Source organism: Symphalangus syndactylus, chromosome 6 (genome assembly GCF_028878055.3).
Source record: "Symphalangus syndactylus isolate Jambi chromosome 6, NHGRI_mSymSyn1-v2.1_pri, whole genome shotgun sequence".
Taxonomy (NCBI): Eukaryota; Metazoa; Chordata; class Mammalia; order Primates; family Hylobatidae; genus Symphalangus; species Symphalangus syndactylus.
This window is the reverse complement of record NC_072428.2, coordinates 46,215,608-46,240,597: the sequence shown is the minus strand read 5'-3', so window position 1 is coordinate 46,240,597 and position 24,990 is coordinate 46,215,608. Positions and strand designations below refer to the sequence as shown.

General features: G+C 37.7%; 1 protein-coding gene across 6 annotated transcripts in view; it reads right to left on the bottom strand.

The window, feature by feature from the left end:
* The window catches only part of SBF2 (SET binding factor 2), a 546,228-nt gene that overhangs the window by 270,041 nt on the left and 251,197 nt on the right, over window positions 1-24,990 (bottom strand). For all 6 annotated transcript variants that reach the window (XM_055282428.2, XM_055282429.2, XM_055282430.2 and 3 more), the window contains exons 3-4: window positions 13,217-13,354; window positions 1,117-1,239 (exon numbers count right to left, since the gene is read on the bottom strand). In XM_055282428.2, coding sequence (XP_055138403.1) covers window positions 1,117-1,239; window positions 13,217-13,354 — 261 coding nt within the window. The remainder of the gene's footprint in view (window positions 1-1,116; window positions 1,240-13,216; window positions 13,355-24,990) is intronic.

Sequence of the window (24,990 nt, the reverse complement as noted above, 5' to 3'; positions counted from 1 at the left end):
ATTGTTATGACATCTGCTCTAGGACAATTTCTCTTTGAACCTAGTAAAGTATATTATACAGTGAACATGGAATACATTTTAAACAGCAAAAATTAAGTTTATTAAATTTTCCTTAGAACCAGAACCTCCAAATGAGCTTCTGAGATGAGTTTACAGAAAGCAGAAATCCACAATTTGTAAAACAGACGTTTGTGCTCTGATAACTACTCTAGCAAATCTGCAGGGCTAATATTGTTTTTGCCTCAACTTAGTTTGTTAAACTCTAAATCTCAAGATAAAAACTTAGAAATTTTATCTTGTTTGGTGGTTCTTATAAATCCGGAATGCTTATTCTACAGAAAAATTTAACATGTGAATTTTAAGAAAGGATTGCAAAACAGAGACAAGATTGTAAGATTAACACTGAGTTCAGAAGGAGGTAGGTGGTAAAATAGACATAATGCAATCTTTATGAATCTTTCAGTATAGCAAAATTTGTGACTCTGAAAACTTAGTATTTGCTTGGAGTTACCCATTGTCATTGAAATCTTGGCACTAATTTAATTCTTTTATAACACAAATAATCTCAATTTCTAGAAGTTTTACAGAAATTGTATCTTAGTACAAATATTTACAAATGAATAAAAATTTCCTCTTATGTTTGAAAATTCTGTGTTTCTAAAACAAGAAAATACCTGGAAGCAATATTTTAATACTATTTTGACAGAAGTATGATCAGAATTATTTGAAATCTCAAACACTCACCCTATTTACTTGAACCTGATTCCTCATAAGGTGAATATACATACACGAATTTGTTAAATCACTCATGCATTTACATTTACTACAGGTAATCAAATTATTTCTTTAGGATGTATACATTCTGGATTCAATAAATGTGGGACCTATTTTAAAACAAACACTATATCCTTAGAAGTTTTCGTAGTCACATTAACTTATTCAGGTATTTATTTCATCCAACATGAAAATATTTCTTCTGTTCACGCTAACTGTATTTCATAGATGAACTCCTAAATCAATCTAACAATATTTTCAATCCAAAGAATTTGTACCATGGTTCACTCAAGAGACTCCCACAATAATACAAATTAATAATGATAACTATGTGTTCTTTACCCTAAAAATTTCTGGATAATATAATCTGGATACCAACACCAGGCTTTTGGGAGCAAACACTTCTGCAGGCTGAATTAAACCAGACACTTCTGCTTCACCTTCAATCTCTTCCTTCTTTGTTCCCTAGAAAAAGAGACACTGAAATCAACAAACAGAAGGGATTTCCTAGGTTCATAATTCACAAAAGATGAACATCACCTTAAATATAACTTATGCAAATTCAAAATTAATTATAAAATATAATTTAAAAAATCAAATTACAAATAAAGAATAGACTTTAAGAGCATTCTGAAAGTAAAGTAGACAAATTATGAAGCAGGGAATACTTATTTCATTTTTGAAAAGCTCCTTAAGCTCCAGATACATAACACAACTTTATTTGAGCATTTCCTTTCTGAGTGAATCAAAGACAAATAAGACATGCTCAAATTGTTTTAAATAGTGATCCAATTAAAAACTATACTCACTTAGATGAAAAGTTAAAAAATGATATTTAAATGAAAAGTCAGTTTTCAAAAGAAGATCTGTTTTGGAAATAGGACACTAATTTTCATGTTGGTTTTTCTACTTGTCTCACTCTCTCAAACAAGGATTCTAAGGCTTGGAGAATGCTTGGTGCTCAACACTCTTGGCAGTAAAGCACAATTGGCTCTAAATTGCTTTTGTTCATAAGCAACAATGCTGATATTTTGAGAAAAGAGAACTCTGTTTCCGTTTTTGAAACAAGGTCTTGCTCTGTCGCCCAGGCTGCAGGGCAGTGGCACAATCACAGTGCACTGCAGCCTCAACTTTCTGGGCATAAAGGATCCTCCCACCTCAGCCTCCCAAGTGGCTGGAATCACAGGCACACACCACCACGCCAGGTTAATTTTTTACTTTTTGTAGAGACAGGGTCTCCCTATGCTGCCCAGCTGGTTTCAAACTCCTGAGCTCAAGTGATGCTCCTGCCTTATGCTTCCAAAGTGCTGGATTATAGGTGTGAGCCATCATGCTTGGCTGAGAGAACATTTTTACATACAAAACTGAATTTCAGAATGTACTTAATGTCACTGAACTGAATACTTAAAAATGGCTAAGTGGCAAATCTTATATATATATATATATATATCTTACCACAATAAAAAAGGCTTAAAACCATACATAAGTTTCAATAACTAAACACTGGTTAATAAACTTGAAAAAATATGATTCTCCCGCTTAACAAACCCAAAATCGTGATTCCCCTCTTTTTAATAACCTATATCCCACTGTCAACAAATCCTGATTTCTTACCTCCTCTATTGCTACCATAATGCTGTGAGCTACTATAATCTCTTGTGTGGATTACTCTAACAGCCTCCCTTCATCTCCTTTATTCTTCTTTAGCCTCACTTTGCTTCCTTGCTGCTTTTTAAACACACTGGGCATGCTCCCATCCACTGCTCTGTGCACTTCTGTGTTATTCCTTTGCCTAAATACTCTTTCCACAGATATTCTAATGACTCAGTTCCTTATCACTTTTAAGTTTTCATTCAAGCATCTTCTGCTCTAATAAGCTTTTGCTGACAACGTTATTTAAAACTGCAATGCCTTAACACTCTCTACCCACTTTCTCTGCTTTATTTTTCTCCATGGCACTTGTTACTATCCAACATATTTATCTATTTCACTTATCTTGTTTTTTAGTTTGTCTGTCAACTGCACTAGCACATGCTCCCATAAAGGCCAGGATTTCTGTTTTGTTAAACGGTGATTTCCTCCAGTTCCTAAAATAAGGGCTATGCCCATAGCTGATACTTAATATTTATTCATTGCATACATGCATGAATACATTTTCTTGGCATAGTTTTTTGAGCATTTTATCAAGGGAAATCCTTTCCCCCCATTCACAGAAGCCAAGAATTATATTTTCTACTTTCTTTAGAGCTCATTTAGTTTCTAGTACAATACAATATAACAAAGTATTAGATGTCTGTGGAATGTGTACATCCAAAGGGAACTATCTGTTTAGTTTTTGTATGTATGATAAAGTCCATATGCTCTTGAAAGATTTTCATGTATTACAAAGCAAAAACAAAAATTAGGTTGGTTGGTTTCTGGAATCCTTAGAAATAATAAAAATGTGATGAATATGAATTTACCAAAGATTTCCACACTTAATGAATCATATTCTTCATGGATTACTAACAAATTCAAAATGACAAAAGAATGACTAAAATTCTTGGAAGAGATGAAGCTATCCACATTTTATGAGATTGTGATAAATGCCCTAGAGTACCATTAGAAGTCAGCTAGAGTCAGTAGATAACCATTTCAAATATATGACCATTAACTAACTTTGACCAAAACACAAAATAGAATACATTGGTCATTTCTTAAAGCTGCTCTTCAATTAAACACTCACCAAAAGGAATAGTTATTAATGAGAAAGAAAAAGGTCCAACAGAGTGAAAATCAGTATTAAATAAAAAATAATTTTAATTTATATCACTTTTTATTACGATGTTGACTTTTCCTTTGTAAATGTGTTACAAATCCTAAAATATTCTTAGTTCTTAATTTCAATATCTCTCCTATAAGAATGTAATGCCCCAAGTTTAGAGAAAAATTCTTATTTCAGCTTTTAAAGCAAAATGTACTGCTGTGATTAAACACACACACACACAAATAAACCCCAAATTTGTTATGTAAAATAAAGTTTGTTCTAGAATGGTAATGTGACATTTTTGATAAAATTTTTCTAGAAATAATTTATCATGTAAGAGGAATACTCCCTCTTCTATATAGCTGCTAGATGTATTCTATGTAATAATTATATAATGACACTAGTTTTATTTGGTGTGTGTTTTACAATGACAGATTTTCACCCATTGGAAAGATGTGAAAAACTTAAAAATAAGCAGGAAATTCAAAACATAGTCTATGAATATGAGATATTCTAATAATGCTAAATTTAATATTTTATACTACAAAACAGTTTCACATATTTTATCCAGATGAACAATATTTTAAGGGCTTTGCCAACTTAAGATTATTTCTTCTCATTAAATTGGCCACTTAAAGATTATTCCTTGCTTTTAGTAGGTCTCATTAAAGATACAAATTTATCTGAAACACTGTTTACTAAATATCTCACATTGAGTTACAAGGTCAATACATATCATAATCACATGCCACAACTTGCCCATTTGTAGTTATCTTTGCCTACCAATTACCACTACGGATTACATCTGCTAGTGATCCCCAGCTTCTGTGTAACTTATGTGTAGTTCATCGTCTCTGTGCTTCAATAATATGGGATAAATTAGTACTCACCATATCAATCTGGCCTAAAAGTGCTACTGCTCTTAAAACATATCCTGAGACAAAAAGTACTAGATTGCCGATTGCATGCACTAACTTGATGTAGCAGATCAGCACAAGCTTTAAGGAAGGTTATCCTACCATTCAGGTTGAACACTTCAGCCTCATCTTTATTGTATCTTGATGCTTAATTTTAATATCAAAATAACTGTCAAGTCCTGACCCTTTTATCCTTAAAGAACTGTTGCATCCAACATCTTCTCTGTGCTATGTTCATTTTTAACAATACTGTATCACACTAAAAATCTTCCTACAGCATTTCTTAAATAATCAGTTATAAAAGGATGATAAAATTAATTCCACAAGTAAAAAATTTTCAGTCCTAAATTTCCTTTCTGAAATGTAATATACAGCAAGTGTACCATTATATAGAATTGTCTCAGTAAAGCAATTTAAGAACTTAAAAATTTTCCAGAATTGGAAATAATGGAGCCTAAGTAGTTGCAAAATTCTGTAAGTTCTAAAATTCCCCCTGAACCCTTCATTTCTTGCCAAATAATCTTTTAATCAAGTTGACATGTCTACATGATCAAACCAGGTTTGCCCTTTCATTGGTCTGGAAAATAATGAATGCATAAGAAATACACATTTTAGGATAACAAGCCTTCAAACAAACTAGGCCACTAGTCTTCAGTTCAGAATCTCTGCTCGTTGCAAGCTCCGTCTCCTGGGTTCACACCATTCTCCTGCCTCAGCCTCCCGAGAAGCTGGGACTAGAGGCACCTGCCACCACACCCAGCTAATTTTTTTTTTTTTTTTTTGTATTTTTAGTAGAGACGGGGTTTCACCATGTTAGCCAGGATGGTCTTGATCTCCTGACCTCATGATCTGCCCACCTCAGCCTCCCAAAGTGCTGGGATTACAGGCGTGAGCCATCATGCCCAGCCTAAAGTCTTAAACGTAAGACCTAAAACCATAAAAACCCTAGAAGAAAACCTAGGCAATATCATTCAGGACATAGGCATGGGCAAAGACTTCATGTCTAAAACACCAAAAGCAATGGCAACAAAAGCCAAAATAGACATATGGGATCTAATTAAACTAAAGAGCTTCTGCACAGCAAAAGAAACTATCAGCAGAGTGAACAGGCAACCTACAGAATGGGAGAAAAATTTTGCAATCTACCCATCTGACGAAGGGCTAATATCCAGAATCCACAAAGAACTTAAATTTACAAGAAAAAAACAACCCCATCAACAAGTGGGCAACGGATATGAACAGACAATTCTCAAAAGAAGACATTTATGCAGCCAACAGACACATGAAAAAATGCTCATCATCACTGGTCATCAGAGAAATGCAAATCAAAACCACAATGAGACACCATCTCACACCAGTTGAATGGTGATCATTAAAAAGTCAGGAAACAACAGATGCTGGAGAGAATGTGGAGAAACAGGAACGCTTTTACACTGTTGGTGGGAGTGAAAACTAGTTCAACCATTGTGGAAGACAGTCTGGCGATTTCTTGAGGATCTAGAACTAGAAATACCATTTCACCCAGCCAACACATTACTGGGTATACACCCAAAGGATTAGAAATCATTCTACTATAAAGACACATGCACACGTATGCTTATTGTGACACTATTCATAATAGGAAAGACTTGGAACCAACCCATATGTCCATCAATAATAGATCGGATTAAGAAAATGTGGCACATATACACCATGGAATACTATGCAGCCATAAAAAAGGATGAGTTCATGTCCTTTGCAGGGACATGGATGAAGCTGGAAACCATAATTCTCGGCAAACTAACACAAGAACAGAAAACCAAACACCGCATGTTCTCATTCGTAAGTGGGAGCTGAACAATGAGAACACATGGACACAGGGTGGGGAACATCACACACTGGGGCCTGTCAGTGGGTGGTGGGGTTAGGGGAGGGATAGCATTAGGAGAAATATTTAATGTAGATGACAGGTTGATGGGTGCAGCAAACCACCATGGCACATGTATACCTATGTAACAAAACTGCATGTTCTGCACATGTACCCCAGAACCTAAAGTAAAATTAAAAAAAAATAAAAGTACACTTTATTCAGAAGATGACTTGCAATAGTATTCTGTGGGACATAATTTAAAGTATATCTGCTATGAACAATATTAAAATATATCTTCAAAATCAGATATAGTTAACACAACAGAATAAGAAAAATAATACAGTAGTGGAAGATATTTAAAATCTATGCTACCTACTTCATTTTATAAATCAGTAATCACATGCCCAGAGAGATGAAATGACTTGCCAAGGTCATACAGATCATTAAAGGTATAACTGGGATTAACAAGCCAAGTCTTCTCTTAAGCTACTTCTCTTTCCAGTATCCTATACTCTTATATGTAACCTTTATAAGAAATAACATATTAGTTAAAATAAGCTGTTTAGGAAAGATAACAACTGAGATGCCAAACTGTCAATTTGAAAAGATGTTCAGGTTTGTTTTTCCTTTAATTATATTTGAATGTAGTAATCTTTGTTTTAAAATGAAATAGTAACAATACACAGTTCTCACTGCAGCCCTTCCTAGCCTGAAACAGTTGTCAAAATTTAAGAAAAGGTATTTGATGTTGAAGGATTCCGGAAACTTATTCCCAAAAATTTCTCCTGTTGTTTTAAAGTCTTATATCATTTTAAGCATGTAGCATCAATTAAATCATAGTTAATTCAGTGATAGTTTTTCCCTACAAAATACATCTGTGAGGGACATCAAGGGGACTGTTAAGATTCAGCATTCTGTCCATTTGCCAATTCTCATTTCAAAAAGGGGGAGGAGAAGACAGATTCTTTGGTAAAAAACATAATCTTCAGCATCCATACTCTAAGAAGAATCCCATGTGGATACTTGCAAAGTTGTAAATTATCAAACTATAGAATAAACTCAGAATATACAAGTCTCCCAATTTTTTCTCTGTGTGAATTATGTTACGCATGCTAGTTTTCACTAGACTCTAACAAAGTCTAGTCTTGTTGAATAAGACCTAAGAATTAGTCTCTAGAATGCTACCAAGTGTAAAGTTGATTACAATATCAGCAAGCCCAATTCCCAAACACCGCTATTTCTAATTTTTAGTTCAAAGAGTTGGATTACCTGGGACTAAACCTTTCTTGAAGGAACTAAGGTTTTTCCAAAGAGATATTCATCACAATTATTCATAATATTGACAAAACAGGAAATACATGTCCATCAGGGGATTAATTAAACCTACCCATATGGTCAACTAGTGTACAGCAATTTTTGTAAAAAAAAAAAAAATCCTTATTATTGGAAGAAAATATGTCAAATAATTTTTTTCTGTTCTCTCAAATTTTTTCCTGCATGTTCTTTCTATGCTTTTCTACAATAAGTATAGTTTACTATGATAAAGAGCGGGACGGTGGGGGTGCAGGAGTACCAGAAATGATTGGGTTGTAGTACTTCAGCTAAATCTATACAATGTTTTGTGTGTGGTTTTCTCCACTGTTTTATACCATCTAGAGATGAATTCATAAATTCCTTTTTATTACTCCATTTTCCAGGTAATTACTTAACTGCTTGGAATTAATTATATGATATTATGTTTAAATTTTTTTGTTTTCTCAAATAGCTCATCAACTGTTTAAATAATATTTGTTGAAATACACACATTCCATTGATTTATAAAGCTTCTATTGTTGGATACTGATCTCCTATACACAATAGGGTCTGCTTCTGGAGTATTGTTTTTGTTCCCGTAATTGCTTTTATCCTTGAAACTTAATTCTTGAACCTATAGCACATTGATATAATTTCCACAGCTTTGTAGTATATGTAGTTATTATTTGGTCCTTGGAGGCAGAATCAATCGAGCACTTCAACTTGGTACTGAATGTCCCTAAGTAAGCTTCATCTGTAAAATGGAAATGTTAAAACCTATCAAATGATGTTTTGTGAGAATAAACTATATGTGAGTTAAATAAAATAGAATGAAATAAAGTGTTGTAAAACTTTTAGCACAGTACCCAGAACATAAGACTTTAATTTATTATAAGCACTACGATCTTTTTTCCTTTTCACAAGCTTTTTGTTTGAATTGTCCTTTTTCTTTCCCTTACTCTAGGTGTTAGCTCTTATTAAAATGTCCACTGAGTCTTTTAAACTCTGTATGATTTATTCCAGTTGCCTAGTCTGCAATTATTATCTATTTCACTGAATGATACTTAGCATATGATACTTTGGAATGGTTTTGTACTTAAGTTTTGGTTCTGCTTCCCAAGCTAGATTTGAAGCCCACTGTGATGGAGAAACATATCTTATACCTTCTATGTCTCTCCCTCTTTTTTTTTTTTGAGATGGAGTCTTGCTCTGTCACCCAGGCTGGAGTGCAGTGGCCCAATCTCGGCTCACTGCAAGCTCCGCCTCCCAGGTTCACGCCATTCTCCTGCCTCAGCCTCTCTGAGTAGCTGGGACTACAGGCACCCGCCACCATGCCCGGCTAATTTTTTTGTATTTTTAGTAGAGACGGGGTTTCACCATGGTCTCGATCTCCTGACCTTGTGATCCGCCCACCTCGGCCTCCCAAAGTGCTGGGATTACAAGCGTGAGCCACCACGCCCGGCCTGTCTCTCCCTCTTTTTTCCTCCTCTTATCTCTCGAAATTACAAAATTCATTCCCTCTCTCTTTCTTTGATGACAATTTGATGACATACCAAATGTTCTCACTGAGAACTGCATAATTATCACTGATTCAGAGACAAGTATACAAACATATGAAATAACTTTAAAAAGATATAGAACTAAATTTAAATTTTAGATATTTAAAATTTTATACTTTTAACATATTTTAAGATAATCAAATAATTATTTAGATAAGTAATAAAAGTCAATGTAAATCTATCATATTTTACTTATTACTTAAAAAAATTTAAGATATATTACCTAGTTGAGTAATTTTGGAAACATATTACCAAAAGTTTAATGCCAAGTTTTGCTTATGATTACTGACAGTGTTACTGTATCTTGGAAAGATAACAGAGCTAACATTTTTAAAGTTGCACAATCATATTTTGGATGGTGTATGTCCCTAAGTTCCCCCTCTTAACACTTCCAAATAATGTGTCATAGTATATTTGGTATGAAGTAATTCACACCAAACAAGAATTAAAAGATCTATTTTGAACTGATGATATGATCCAAAAAGAAAAGAAAAACACATTTTTAAAGGCACATAAACAGTTCATGCCAAAAATGAAAACAACTTTACTGATGACAAGAAAGAAACATCTTCTGGGTTCTATTTTTTTTTTCAAATTCGGCTTCATTGTTTGTCCCTCTTTTCAACCAAGCCCAAAAGACATTAACTTATGTTTCCAGAAAAGTGGTCTTACAATTCTGGCTAGTACCTGAGTACAATTATACAGAATCCAGAATTCTCACAACCTATCCACATTTTCAGAATCTTGGACAAAACTGATATGAAGCAGACTGTAACCTTTTGTAAGGTGATCGTAACAAATAAATTATGATTTCTGGGTCCACTTAAAATGGCAAGTAGGAAAATATCTAAGCTAAAAAAAGAAATAACTTCTTGACATATGGATTCAAACTATACAAGAACCCAGATCTTAGCTTCTAATATTATTCCCTATTCAAAGGAGTCAGACTCCTTGAAGAAATGGCTGATTTCAAGGCAGAGGCAGGTAAGGAATAAAATGATCCTAGATCAACTTGTTACGATGAAAAGTTAAGAAGTACTTTTTCTAAAAGGAGATCTGTGAAAAGAACACAGGAATCTGTCTGAGTGGTGCACGCTGGTCAAATATGGGATAATTTGTGCATTAAAATAATAAAAACCATTAATGATTTATATATTATTGGAAAAAAAAAACCTGAATCCATGAATCTGTAGCTCAAATAGGAAGAGAGAGTTCTTGCTTATAGTAAAAGGTCGACTGCTGACTGCTAAAAGTAGAGGGAGTATGGAGTTAGAAAATAATCATTTTTTGTTATCAGAATCAAAATTGCTATAGGCAAGAATCATTAGTAAATGCTGAATCTAGGGGAACATAATTGATGAATAGTAGCATATTTGCATAGTCTTAGAGTGTCTTCTAGTAGACTGATTATTAATTGCAAACATAAAAATAGCCACTATAAAGTGGAGAAATCTGACAATCATCTGACCAAGTTACCAAAATTAACATCATCAATGAGGGACAGACAGGCATTGCGGACTTCCGGATGTGTACTCTTAGAAGGATGCCCTTAGAAGAAACACAGGTAATATTCCAACTGTTGAGCCAGCCTGAAACTAACAATGAGAGACACTGGAAAACACAAAATAAGAAACATTGTATTAAAAATGGGGGTGAGAAGTTACATTATTTAAAAATGTCAACATTATAGACAAAGAAAGGCTGAACAACTATTCCAGATGAAAAGAGACAAAAGAGAAATGAAAACTAAACACAATATATGTAGTATGTACTAGATCCTATACTGGAAGAAAAAAGGGATGGGGGGGTGCTATAAAGGACATTATTAGGTCAAATGACAAAACTGGAATATGGATAGTAGGTTTTATTATATTGATGTTAAATTTCCTGAGGTTGATAACTGTACTGTTTATGTACTGTTCATGTACCTCTGAAGCGTATTCTAAAGAATTTAGGTGTGTGTGTGTATGGGGGAGAAGGGGAGAGGAGAGGGGGGAAGAGGGAAGAAGGATAAAGAGAGGAAAGAAGGGTAGGGAAAAAAGACCTCAAATAAATCAATGGGGCAAAATATTAACAACAGGTGAATATGGGTAAAGGCTATATACATGTTTGCATTATTCTTGCAACTTTTCTGAAAGTTTAAAATTATTTCCAAATTAAAAGTTTGAAAAATACCCAAGAATTCCTATAACCTATTTATAAACATCTGCTATTAATATAATGTCAATATATTCCCTTCCTGTCAGTTTGTCTAGAAGAAGAGGGGTGAATAGTGAAGAGGGAGAATCTAAATAATTATAGTTAGTTTCATTAGATAATTCCAAGGAGTGGTGAAGCGATACCCTCAAGAATATGGAAATAATAGAATATACTGAATTCTCAGCATTAACTTAAATGCTAAAGATCAACAGAGAAATCAAAGGCCAATAAAAGAGACAGAGTGGTTCTTGGGCTACAGAACACCCTCTAACTTATTCAGATTGAACTGATAAAAATGAGAATTTGATTAGCTATTTGTTGGCAACATACATCCGAACATTATCCACGGGAGAGGAGACTTTAAGTCACAGACCAAAAGTTTTCTGTCCCCATTGATAACATACGGTAATCTCTAATTTCAAACAGAAGCAACAGGCTATGTTAGTCTGATAGTCTTTAAGTATTTAACATCAAATATCCCTTAGTTTGATTCCATAATCAAAATCCCGGACTTTGATATGGCTTTCTACTAAGATCTGGTGACAGGAAGACAACGTGCTGATAATGCATATTTTGTTCTATATGCATTTTCAGCACTTTTCACATTTCCTATAAATTAGTAATCTAGCATGTTGGTTTTAATACATCAGTCTAATGAACTTGAATAGTGAGTCTGCATCATGAAAGGTAATTTGTCTCCTCTTGTACTCAAAAATCAGATTTTTGCATTCAGAAAATTCAGATCTTAGAGTTTGATAAACATAATCAAAACTACCAAACACTCCTTTGTTAAGCCATTTCAGAAAGCAGGCCAATCTATTCCCCCCAGTGGTGATACTCTATACGTAGCAGAAACTACAGCAGATTATGCAAACTGGCTTACTCAATATCTTCCAAATCCCCTTTATGGTTTCCTTCTTCTATTATAGAGCCTGGAAAGAAAAACCACCACCATCAGCACCAACAAAAAAAAAAAAACCCTAAACTTTTTGGGGCAAAATGGGCTCTGTATACAATCTTACTTCCACCAAAGAAACAACTCATGTAAAACTTAAAAGCAGAAGTCAGCAGTGTGAGACTAAAGCAGAAGTCAGCAGTGTGAATATCTGCAGGAGAATGGATATTCTAGCACAACTATGGTGAAGGTTATAATGTCTGATATATACCCAGCATCATAAGTGCCAAGTGGTAAAAGGTGGAATGAATATGGTTTCTATGAGAATAGCACCAAGCTGGGCCGTTCCTAGTACCCAGAATTGGTTCCCTGCTTGTCCCTCACCCCTAAAATTTCATAAGTTGCCAAACACTTTGTTATGACTCCTTTCTGCTTAGAGAAAGTAGAGCCAGTAGTGTGAAACTAAGAACTTCAACCAATAGTCTGAAAGAGCAATTATTTTATATGTCTTCATAGTTCTAGCTTATGAATTTCTGCCTGATCATGTTGATAATACTACCCCTAAGAAGAATGAGTTAACATTTGGGTGCTTAAACAATAATGTCAAGCATTGTAATAATGATTTGCAAACATTGTGAGTAAATGTTCCACATTGTATGAAAGACCTCCCAGGAGTAGGGGTGGCAGGGAAAATCATAGGTTCACCAAGAGAAGAAATTAATATTTTTAATAAACCAATTCAAGGATGCACTATTTTTAGAAATATTCAGATTATGATCAATGTTTCGAAAAAGGACAATTAAATCTGGAAAGTAATTTTAACATGTTGCTCTCCTCTCCAACCTTAAACATAAAAATTTCTTCATGCTTCTTAAGCTAGCCCATAAAACGCAAACTTGCAGTTTTAACAAAAATATGGCATATAAAAAACATTCCTAAATGTTGTACCTTCGACTGTACTTTAGCTAGTAAAGGTTTTTGTACCTGAAGATTGATCTCTGCCTCGTAGAAGGTTAGGCATGAGCAGTAATGTCGATCTGAGTCAATATCTGTCAGGACAACCACAAAGAATGTTGGCTGCTTCCTCTCTCTGGACAGCTGCCACCCGCCAGGCTGACAAAACTAAATGAAATAGAGAAAAAAAAGTAACATTTAAAAATAATAAAAGTTAATTATTAGTTAATCTCTGAGAAATTTTAAATGTTTGCCCATTTTAACCAGTTCCTACCTGATGTGGTATGACTCTAAAGCCAACATTTAAAAAAAATTTCATGTACAGATTCATAATGTTGAAAACTTTCACCAGTGTGCATATATATTTCATGAAGACAGTCTCGATTTCCCACAGATGCCACTCTGGGTGCCATTTCTGAGACCTAGGTTGGCATACGTAGGAATACCGCATCAAAATGAAAGACATCCCCCTAACTATGAGAACAAATCATGGAATACATTAGATATCAAATGCAAAATATGTATCATTGAGGGAAAATAGAATTATTTTAAAATTTCTGTATGAATCTGAGAGTCTTCAATTCATTACAAAAAAAGAGATATCTTGTTCAGCAAGACAGACCACATTCTTGTCCATAAAATATACTTTAACAAATTTAAAGAAGAGGAATCATAGAATGTCTGCTGTTAGACCATGACAGAATTAAACTAGAAATCAATAACAGACAGATAGCTGGAAAATCTGGAAATACTTGGAGGTTAAACAACACTTTTTTTTTTTTTTTTTTTTGAGATAGGGTCTTGTTCCATCACCCAGGCTGGAGTGCAGTGGCATGATCACAGCTCACTTTAACCTCAACCCCCTGGGCTCAAGCGATTCTCCCATGTCAGCCTCCTGAGTAGCTGGGACTACAGGCACCTACCGGTATATCTGGCTAATATTTTTTATTTTGTAGAGAAAGGGTCTTTCCATGTTGTCCAGGCTGGTCTCGAACTCCTGGGCTCAAGCAATTCTCCTGTGTCAGTCTCCCAAAGTGCCAGGATTATGAGCATGAGCTACTGCACCCAGCCAAATAATACTTTTTATTTATTTATTTTTTTTGTCTTTTAGAGTGTATTTTTTTATTAATTTTTTTGTATACAAAAACAATAAACATTTTCTAAAAATACATACAAACAAAAAGATGCGTATCAAACATATTAGGAAGGTTGCACATGGGAAGTCGGGGAATAGAAATGGGGGTGGGAGTTAAAATAAATGAGAGAGGGACTTTATATGGATCAGTGATAATAACTCAATCCTCTATTTGACAAAGAAGAGGGAGAAGAAAGAGGAAGAAAAAGAAAGTGGGATAAAGGATCAGAAAGGGAGGAAAATAGAAAAAATTAGAGTATGACTCCAGGGTAGACCTGTTTTGTTATCATTGAGTTGGTTGGTTGGTTTGTCTGTTGTATTCTTCATGTTTCGCCAAGTTGGCCAGACTGGTCTCGAACTCCTAGCCCGAAGTGATCAACCCGCCTCGCCCCCCAGAGTGCCGGGACCACAGGCGTGAGCCACCACGTCCAGCCCCCACATTGCTTTTGGCCTCCGTGGTAGACCTCCCAGACGGAGCGGCCAGGCAGAGGAGCTCCTCACTTCTACCCAGACACGGGGCGGCCGGGCATAGGGGCTCCTCACTTCCCAGACGGGGCGGCCAGGCAGAGACGCTCCTCACTTCTTCCCAGACGATAGGTGGCCGGGCAGAGGCGCTCCTCACTTCCCAGACGATGGGTGGTCGGGCAGAGGCGCTCCCCACTTCCCAGACGATGGGTGGCCGGGCAGAGGCACTCCTCACTTCCCAGACGATGGGCGGCCGGGCAGAGGCGCTCCTCACCTCCCAGACGATGGGTGTCCGGGCAGAGGCACTCCTCACTTCCCAGATGGGGCAGCCGGGCAGAGGCGCTCCTCACTTTCCAGACGATGGGTGGCCGGGCAGAGGCGCTCCTCACCTCCCAGATGATGGGTGGCCGGGCAGAGGCGCTCCTCACCTCCCAGACGATGGGTGGCTGGGCAGAGGCGCTCCTCACCTCCCAGACGGGGCGGCCGGGCAGAGGCGCTCCTCACTTCTTCCCGGACGGGGCGGCCGGGCAGAGGCGCTCCTCACCTCTTCCCGGACGGGGCGGCCGGGCAGAGGAGCTCCTCACTTCTTCCCGGATGGGGCGGCCGGGCAGAGGCGCTCCTCACTTCCCAGACGGTGGGTGGCCGGGCAGAGGCTCTCCTCACTTCTTCCCGGACGGGGTGGCCGGGCAGAGGCGCTCCTCACCTCTTCCCGGACGGGGCGGCCGGGCAGAGGCGCTCCTCACCTCTTCCCGGACGGGGCGGCCGGGCAGAGGCGCTCCTCACTTCCTCCCGGACGGGGCGGCCGGGCAGAGGCGCTCCTCACCTCCCAGACGATGGGAGGCCGGGCAGAGGCGCTCCTCACTTCCCAGACGGTGGGTGGCCGGGCAGAGGCGCTCCTCACTTCCCAGACGGTGGGTGGCCGGGCAGAGGCGCTCCTCACTTCCCAGACGGTGGGTGGCCGGGCAGAGGCGCTCCTCACTTCCCAGACGGTGGGTGGCCGGGCAGAGGCGCTCCTCACTTCCCAGACGGTGGGTGGCCGGGCAGAGGCGCTCCTCACTTCCCAGACGGTGGGTGGCCGGGCAGAGGCGCTCCTCACTTCCCAGACGGTGGGTGGCCGGGCAGAGGCGCTCCTCACTTCCCAGACGGTGGGTGGCCGGGCAGAGGCGCTCCTCACTTCCCAGACGGTGGGTGGCCGGGCAGAGGCGCTCCTCACTTCCCAGACGGTGGGTGGCCGGGCAGAGGCGCTCCTCACTTCCCAGACGGTGGGTGGCCGGGCAGAGGCGCTCCTCACTTCCCAGACGGTGGGTGGCCGGGCAGAGGCGCTCCTCACTTCCCAGACGGTGGGTGGCCGGGCAGAGGCGCTCCTCACTTCCCAGACGGTGGGTGGCCGGGCAGAGGCGCTCCTCACTTCCCAGACGGTGGGTGGCCGGGCAGAGGCGCTCCTCACTTCCCAGACGGTGGGTGGCCGGGCAGAGGCGCTCCTCACTTCCCAGACGGTGGGTGGCCGGGCAGAGGCGCTCCTCACTTCCCAGACGGTGGGTGGCCGGGCAGAGGCGCTCCTCACTTCCCAGACGGGGCGGCCGGGCAGAGGCGCTCCTCACTTCCCAGACGGTGGGTGGCCGGGCAGAGGTGCTCCTCACCTCCCAGACGGGGTGGCCGGGCAGAGGCGCTCCCCACCTTCCAGATGGGGCAGCGGCCGGGCAGGGGCTGCAACCCCAGCACCCTGGCAGGCCAAGGCAGGCAGCCGGGGGGTACAGGCTGCCGCGAGGCCAGACCACGCCACCGCCCTCCAGCCCGGGCAACACCGAGCACTGGGTGAGCGAGACTCCGTCTGTAGTCCCAGTACCTCGGGAGGCTGAGGCGGGCAGAGCACTCGGCGTCAGGAGCTGGCGACCAGCGTGGCCAAGATGGCGAACGCGTGCCTGCATCCAAAGGAGAAAAGGCAGGCAGCGGTGGCGGGCGCCGGCAGTCCCAGGCAGTCCGCGGCGGGGGCAGCAGGAAGCCCAGTAGATTGTAGCCTGGGCCAGAGAGGGGAAAGAAAGAAAGAAAGAAAGGAAGGAAGGAAGGAAGGAAGGAAGGAAGGAAGGAAGGAAGGAAGGAAGGAAGGGAGGGAGGGAGGAAGGAAGGAAGGAAGGAAGGGAAATAATACTTTTTAAATAACATGAGTCAAAGATGAAATCTCAAGAGAAATTTAAAAAATATTTTGAGCTAACTGAAAATGAAAATAAAACATCAAAATTTGTGGGATGTGGTGAAAGCAGTGCTTACAAAAACATTTCTATCATTGAAATGCACATATTAGAAAAGAAGAAAGATCTAAAGTCAGTAATCTAAGCTTTGACCTTTGGAAACTAGAAAAGAAGAGGAAATTACATCCAGAGTAAGCAAATAAAGAAAATAAAAGTTAGAATTGAAATCAATGATATTGAAAACAGAAAATCAGTAGAGAAAAATCAATAAAATAAAAGGCTGCTTCTTTGAAAAGCTCAATAAGCCTCTAGCCAGGCTAATTAAAAAAAAAAAGGTACAAATTACTAACAAATGAAATGAAAGAGGGGATATCAGTACAGATTGTTCTGGGCGGGAGACCCACGAGAGAAGAAAAGGCACATACACAATACCTTTAAAGGTAAACAAGCTTTATCCTATGTAAATGGCAATGTAGATATAATAAGCAAATGATATAATAAGCAAATGAATAAAATAAGCAAATGATATAATAAGCAAATTGCAATGCAAAGGGGAGAAGGGAAAAGAGATAAATGTTTTTACACCCACCAGACTATTGAGGATTCACCACTAGACTGGGAAGCAACAGTCTGGGCTCCAGAGTTGGACACGGCACTCACCAGACTATGGAGGATTCACCATGCCAGAGGTGGTGAATTCCTCTTCAAAGGGTTTAATTGTGTAATGTCCTTGGTTCGAAGGCCCCAACTCCTTGTACTTTCTCATTTTCAGCCTGCAAGCAGCCCTCCCACTCTTGCTGTGCCCTAACTTGCCCAGACATGTCCAGACATGTCTTGTGCCGTAGCAGAAGAACCACTTCTACCCCCTCCTTTGTGAATCGTGCATCTACCCTATTTGTTCAGTGTGCTCTTGTGATCGTGGCTGATGCAGGGAGCACCCTTCTGCAGAATTAAATTGCCTTGCTGAGAACGCTTTTTGCCTGAGTGCTGGTTTCACTTTGCAGTACCAAGCACTTGTTTCTAACAACCACCAGACTGGGAAGCAACAGCCTGGGCTCTAGAGTCAGCCACTTGTCTGTGCATAGACAAGGAGAGGTCTCATGAAGCTTCCACACAGCGTGGGACCCTAGCTGTTTTTGTAACGAGTTGTTTGGCAGGAGGTCCAGTCATGAAGGCCCTTCGTGACTGGACTCAAGGAACACAAAAAGGTCAACTTGTTTTTGTGACTGTCTATTGTTTTTCTTTTTTTTTTTGAGATGAGTCCTGCTCTGTCACCCAGGCTGGAGTGCAGTGGCACGATCTCGGCTCACTGCAACCTCTGCCTCCTGGGTTCAAGTGATTCTCCTATCTCAGCCTCCTGAGTAGCTGGGATTACAGGTGCCCGCCATCATGCCCAGCTAATTCATGTATTTTAGTAGCAACGGGGTTTTGCAATGTTGGCCAGGCTGGTCTTGAACTCCTGACTTCAAGTGATCCACCTGCCTTGGCCTCCCAAAGTGGTGGGATTACAGGCGTGAGCCACCGCACCCAGCCTATTGCTTTTCAATAACTAAGGTATAGGAATAGATTGAAATAGAGATTTCTCTGAAACAGTGCTGGATGAACACCTGAACGGGCTCACACAACCTGTGCCAGGAGTGTCCACGTTCAATTGAGTTCAAATTTAATATTTAACTTTTCCTCCACACAAAGGTTCCCATGAACTTTTAAAAGATAATCAATGAATATTATGGACAACTCTATGCCCACAGCTTTGAAAATGTAGATGAAATGTACCAATTTCTTGAAAGACACAATCTGCCAAAACTCACAAGAAATGGACAATCAGAATAGTCCTATATTGTTAGAGAAACTGAATCAATAATTAATAACTTTCCAAAACAGAAAGCACCAGGCCCAGATGGACTGACTGGTGGATTCTTTTGAACATTTAAGGAAGAAGTTCCAGTCAGCCCTCTGTATCTGTGGGTTCTACATCTGTGGATTCAACCAACCACGGATCAAAAATATTTGAAAAAAAAAGAAAAATAACAATACAACAATAAAAATAGTATATATAAAAATCCAGGATAGTAGCTATTCACATAACATTTACATTGTCTTAGGTATAAGTAATCTAGAGATGATTTACAATATACAGGAGGATATGCATGGGTTATATGCACATTTAATATAAAACATTTGAGCATCCTCGGATTTTGGTATGTGTGGGGGATTCTTGGAACCAATCCCCCTGCAGATTCCAAAGGACAACTGTATACCAATTATCTGCAACCTCTTTCAGAAAACAGAAGCAAAGGGAATACCTTCTTTATTCTATGAGGCCAGCAGTATACTAATACCAAAACCAGATAAAGACATTTACAGAAATAAAAATTATTGACCAATATTGCTTATTAACATAAAAGCAAAAATATTAGCAAGTTGAATTCAACAATGAATAAAAAGAATATCATGACCAAGTGGAATTCACCCCAGGCAAGCAAGGCTGGTTAACCATTCAAAAATCAATTAAAGCATTACATCATATCAACAGGCTAAAGAATAATAATCATGTGATCATACCAATAGATGCAGAAAATGCATTTGACAAAATCCAATACCTATTGATGATAAACAGCCTCAGTACACTAGAAGTAGAGAGAAACTTCCTCAACTTGATAAAGAATATCTTTTAAAAAAAAACTCCTATGGCTAATATCATACTTAATGATGAAAAACTCAAAGCTTTCCAAGAATGATCAGGGCAATAAAGTAAGGATGCCCCTCTCACCATTGCTTCTCAATATTATCCTAGAAGTCCTAGTTAATGCAATAAAATGAAAAAGAATAAAAAGTATATATATTGGGAGGAAAGAAACAAAACTGCTTTTGTTCACAGATGACATGATTGTGTAAACAGATAATCTGAAAGGACAAAAAAAAAACCCATCCCTGGAACTAATAAGCAATTAAAAACAAGTTCTAAGATACAAAGTTAATATACAAAAATCAACCATTTTTCCTTTATGTCAGAAATAAGTGGAATTTGAGGCAAAAATATAAAACCATTTACATTAGCACCCACTAAATGAAATAATTAGGTATAAATCTAACAAGATATGCAAAAGATCTGTATGAGGAAAACTATAACACTCTGATGAAAGAAATCAAAGAACTAAATAAATGAAGAGAGATTCTATGTTCATGGATAGGAAGACTCACTACTGATAAAATGTCAGTTCATTCCACTTTGACCCACAGATTCAACATAATTCCAACAAAAATCCCAGCAAGTTATTTTATGGATATTAACAAAATGATCCTAAAGTTTATAAAGAGAGGCAAAAGATCCACGATAGCCAATACAATATTGGAAAAAACAGCTGGAGGACTGACACTACCAAACTTTGAGACCTACTAGGAAGCTGTAGTAGACAAGACAGTGTGTACTGGCAAAAGAATAGGCAAAGAGATCAATGAAACAGAATAGAGAGCCCAGAAATAGACTTACACAAATACATTCAACTGATCTTATGTACACTTGCAAAGTGCTCAGAGAAGCCCCTGGCATATAATCCAGTGGATGTAAATGTTAGATATTATGACCATTACCCCCTTTGATCCAACCCATGTTTCTATCCCCATCTCTTTGACATTTTCCTCTTTCGTACAGACGTTTTCCAAAACTAGCTCTTCCTTTCACTGTCTCATTGCCTACCTTGTATGAGTCTAGAGACAACAGAAAAGTAAGATCGACATGATTTCCTACATTTGGAGAGGAATGTTAATCATGTTCACAGTTTCTCTAGAGAAAGGCTTAACTGTACCTTAATTAGCAAATCAGTAAAAACATTCCTATTACATATTTAGTTTAAAATAGCAATTTATTCAAAATATTATTGATAACTTAAGAATCATTTATTCTATGAAGTCTTCTTTGAAACTTCCTAGCTTCTCTCGCCTTCTCCAAACCAAAGAATCAGGCCAGGCTGTTCCTCTACTATACTCCAAAACCATCTTTATTATGAATAACAACAACAATAATAACCTATCCTCCTCTGTATTTCCCTAGAACTTCTTATCTATTGATACTAATCTGGTAAAGAAAAGCCAACATCATTATCTTTATGTGTCCCTTGGTATCTGTGGAGGAATGGTTCCAGGTCCCCTCACTAATATCAAAATCTGCAGATAATCAAGTCCCACAGTCAGCCCTTAGGAACCTGCAGATATGAAAAACCGGCCCTTGATATCTATATATTTTTCTCTCAACAACCCATCTATACTAAATTCCATAACCCTATATCTCAGGCTTACTTGTGACTGCAATAAGCATTTTTATTCTAGAATAGCAGCTATCAAAAGAGTCCCCAATGTCAAAATTATTTTCATAATAAAACTAAGATATTGGTTTTTTCTTTCCTGTGAGTAAAACTGCTTGTGTCTTAATAGGAATCAAAGCAGTGGCACCAAACTATACTAGTAATCGCTGTATTCTTTATAGCTGCACATTTGCAATAAAAAAGCCAGTTTTAATTGAAAAGGCCCTTGATGAGGCAATAAACATTTTAATTTCATTATAACTGGCATTATATATGCCAAACATATTTTGGCAGACATGTATTTGGCAGACATTTTCTCAACATAAATCAACTGGGCCTGTCACTTCAAGATAAAGATCTAAGACAATTTGTTATCAATGATAAAATATGAGCTTTCAAGTACCTGAGAGTTTTGTAATATTTTAAGACTTCTATGACAAATATTATCATACTATCAGTTAATGTTATATTTTAAGTATTATATAGTGACATGTGTCAATATTTGGAAGCTGAACCCATATTTGCCAAATGACCACTGCATGATATTATAAAATCATGCATGTGAAAGATCCATTCAAAGTGCCCAGTAGACCAACAGATTTTAATGTAACAATAAGAAAAGTTCACAGATGTGGTTACAAATTCCACACTGTAACCTTTAAGAAACTACTATTCATTGGATATTGGAGCAGTATATAAAGAAAAGTATCCATAATTATCTGAAAAAGCTACTAAATACTCCTTCCTTTTCCAATGACATATTTGTGAGATTTGATTTTCTTCATATACTTCGACCAAAAAAATCAAATCACAAGAGCTTGAATGCAAAAGCAGGTATGAGAATCCAGCTGCTTCTATGAAGCCAAATATCAAAGACATTTACAAAAATGTAACACAGTATCACTCTTTTCTGTATTTTTTTGTTTTGGAAAAGATAGTTATTTTTCATAAAAACATGGTATTTTTGTTAACATGAAATGGGATTTTGTTATTTAAAAGTGGGTAAATTAAAAAAAAATCATTTTAGTTGTGGCTGGGTGCAATGGCTCACGCCTGTAATCTCAGCACTTTGGGAGGCCAAAGTGGGTGGATCACTTGAGGTCAGAAGTTTAAGACCAGCCTGGCCAACATGGTGAAACCCCACTTCTACTGAAAATATAAAAATTAGCTGGGTGTGGTGGCACACATCTGCAATGTCAGCTATTTCGGAGGCTGAGACAGGAGAAAAGCTTGAACCCGGGAGGCAGAGGTTGCAGTGAGCAAAGATCGCGCTATTACACTCCAGCCTGGGCAACAAGAGACAGACTCCATCTTAAAAAGAAAAAAATTAGTTGTAATTTCTAATATATAAATGAATTGATAAAACCACATAAAATTCTTTTAGAGTTCTCAATAATTTGTGACAGTATAAAGGGTACTGAGACTAAAAGTATGGGAACTGCTATTTTAATGAGAATGGGTGTTAACATGTAACAATCCTTGGCTTAAACTACTTGGGTAACAGAAAGGTATAATCCTTGGTAGAACTGGAAAGTTTTATCAGGCTACAGTAAAAGCCAAAAATATCTTTCAAAATCCTTTTACTTTCTCTCAACAAACTTCTTTCGTGAATAAGGTACATCATTTTCTAAAATGAGCCTCAGAATCAGGAAGGAAGTATGTGAGCTTGGGTTATAACATAATGTAACGATACAGCCTGCATCATCAGTTCTACCACCACCACAAACTGCCCCTCTGATAAAAAGTGAATCAGTTCTGTGAATTAACAGCAAAAATCCCATTCTCATAGAAGTCTGTCATTCATATCATTAGCTAATCACTAGGCTTGGTAAATGGTACTAAAAAATATACACTAGAGAATGATGACTGCATATTTTCACATTTTTAAAGAAACCATAGGTTTTCAATAAGGACAAACAAAATCCCTTCATTTTAGTTCTAATTCTACCAAATATATTTGACTTCTCAAATTAAAGTTACCTAACAGAAATAACAACGCAACTTTTTATAACCATATACATATAGGCCTATAAGTCCCCTCTTATCCATGGAGGATATGTTCAAAATCCAACAGTGGTTACCCAAAACTGTGGATAATACCGAACTCTGTACGTACTATGTATGTATGTATATGGAACGCTATACGTACTATGTTTTTTCCCATACATACATAACAATGATGTTTAGTTTGTAAGTTATACATAGTAAGAGATGAACAATAACTAATAATAAAATATAACAATTATGATATTAGACTATAATAAAAGTTATATGAATGGGGTCTCTCTCAAAATGTATTATTGTATTATACTTGCCCTTCTTGTGATGATGTGAGATGATTTAATGCCTTCATGATGAGATGAAAGGTGAATGACATAAACATTGTGACATAGCTATAGGCTACTATTGACCTTCTGATGGTAAATCAGATAAGATGGCTACTAAGTGACTAATGGGTGCATAGTGTATACAGTGTGGATATGCTGGACAAAGGGATGATGCATATCCCAGGTGGGATGGTGTGAGATTTCATTGTACTACTCAGATGGTGCATAATTTAAAACCAATGAATTGTTTCTGGAATTTTCCATTTAATATTTTTGGACCTCAGTTGACCATGGGTAAATAAAACCACAGAAAGCAAAACCATGGGTAAGGGGGAAACTACAGTAGATCTATTACTTAAATGAGCAGTCAGATATTTTGCTGCCTGAAACTAGAAAAAATAACTATTAATGTGCCCATTTTTCTCAAATGCTTTGCACATACAGACAATATAAGAAAAATATACCAGAATAACAAAAATGTCCATAGCATTGTGACTAAATTGAATGATTTCTTGAAGGTGAAATATTATAGGTTTTCAATATTTCCCAAGACTTTCATCTGCATCCATAAATTTATAGCTATTGAGTCATGTTTTAATGTATAACATTTAAATTAAATGTGTCTTTTTAAAAAGCCTATAAGAAAATTCCTTCTCCTAATAGAAAATAATAAACATATAACATCCAGAAAAAGAATGTGAGAGTTTAGGTAGTAAGACCACCTTAGTTACTTAAATAGCCTCATAAATATGTTAGTTTACACTATAAGAATAATTCTGTGATTAAAAAAGTATTACCCTTAAAACTTTTGGGAAATTCCAAGGATCAATTTTCAAATCCAATAGACTTCTTCAAAACTCAGCTTAATGTGACCACAGCTCAAATAGTATAGTAATTAACGGTTGGCCTGGTCAGATTTTGTTTACTAAATTTTTCACAAAGAGGTTAATATAGTTAACTAGACACTGGTTACGTATGAGATCCTCTATTTCACATGTAAATGACATTAAACATACTGTGCATTTAAAAATACCATTAGAATAACATTTTATAGGAAATTTTGAATTCTATATTCTCAAATAAAATACACTAACATAGACATAGTCTATGTTACACAGTTTACAAAAATTCTTTCTCAAAGGATGAAAAGAAATGACCCTAACCTGCAGTTAAATGACTCTTTCAATTCACTGTATCATAAGATTAAGCAATAATAGATTTGGGAGTATCAGAATACAAACCCACAATTTAATGAGAAGAACTCCTCATAGAATTTTGATTTCAAATGTAACAATGCTAGTTGGTTTAGTCTTTTCCCTTCTTAACTAAAAATGTGTTAGAGAAATAAACAGTGAGGATGTGGACATTACAATTCTTGAACCTG